The sequence below is a fragment of the Pteropus alecto genome, unplaced genomic scaffold, assembly GCF_000325575.1.
Source record: "Pteropus alecto unplaced genomic scaffold, ASM32557v1 scaffold7, whole genome shotgun sequence".
In the NCBI taxonomy this organism is placed as follows: Eukaryota; Metazoa; Chordata; class Mammalia; order Chiroptera; family Pteropodidae; genus Pteropus; species Pteropus alecto.
Window position 1 is genome coordinate 55,629,234 of NW_006494614.1, and position 390 is coordinate 55,629,623.

General features: G+C 47.2%; 1 protein-coding gene across 1 annotated transcript in view; it reads right to left on the reverse strand.

Moving 5' to 3' along the window:
- Window positions 1-6: 6 nt before the first annotated feature.
- Window positions 7-390, reverse strand: part of FZD4 (frizzled class receptor 4) — a 4,443-nt gene continuing 4,059 nt past the window's right edge. Inside the window, 1 exon segment of the mRNA XM_006926697.3 lies at window positions 7-390. This exon segment is cut by the window's right edge and continues 22 nt beyond it. Within this exon segment, the coding sequence (XP_006926759.1) occupies window positions 180-390 (211 nt within the window). The 3' untranslated portion in view covers window positions 7-179.

The window sequence follows — 390 nt, forward strand, 5'->3', positions numbered from 1 at the left end:
GGTGGGGGGGGGGGGGCGGTGAAGGGAAAGGGTGGTGGGTTATTGCAGGGCGGGGGATCACTTAAGTGTGGCTAGTTTGTTCAAACTGAGATTCACTGCATGAAACTTTTAGTAGCATTTGCACCAAAATGCTGGCATTTCCCCCTTCAAAATTTGGAAAGTGTGGAGGCTGGCTAGCTTTATACCACAGTTTCATTGCCTTTCCCAGGCTTTACCCAACCATTCCCCCTCTTTTCTCTCTTTACCTTCCCAGAATTCACCAATCTGTTGGAACACTTCTGCCACGTGTGAAGAGTTTTGGCAGACCAAATCCACATGCCTGAAGTGATGCCCACCAGCAAAGACATAAAAATTTTCAACATTTCAACTGCCATATTGGAGTCATCTGCA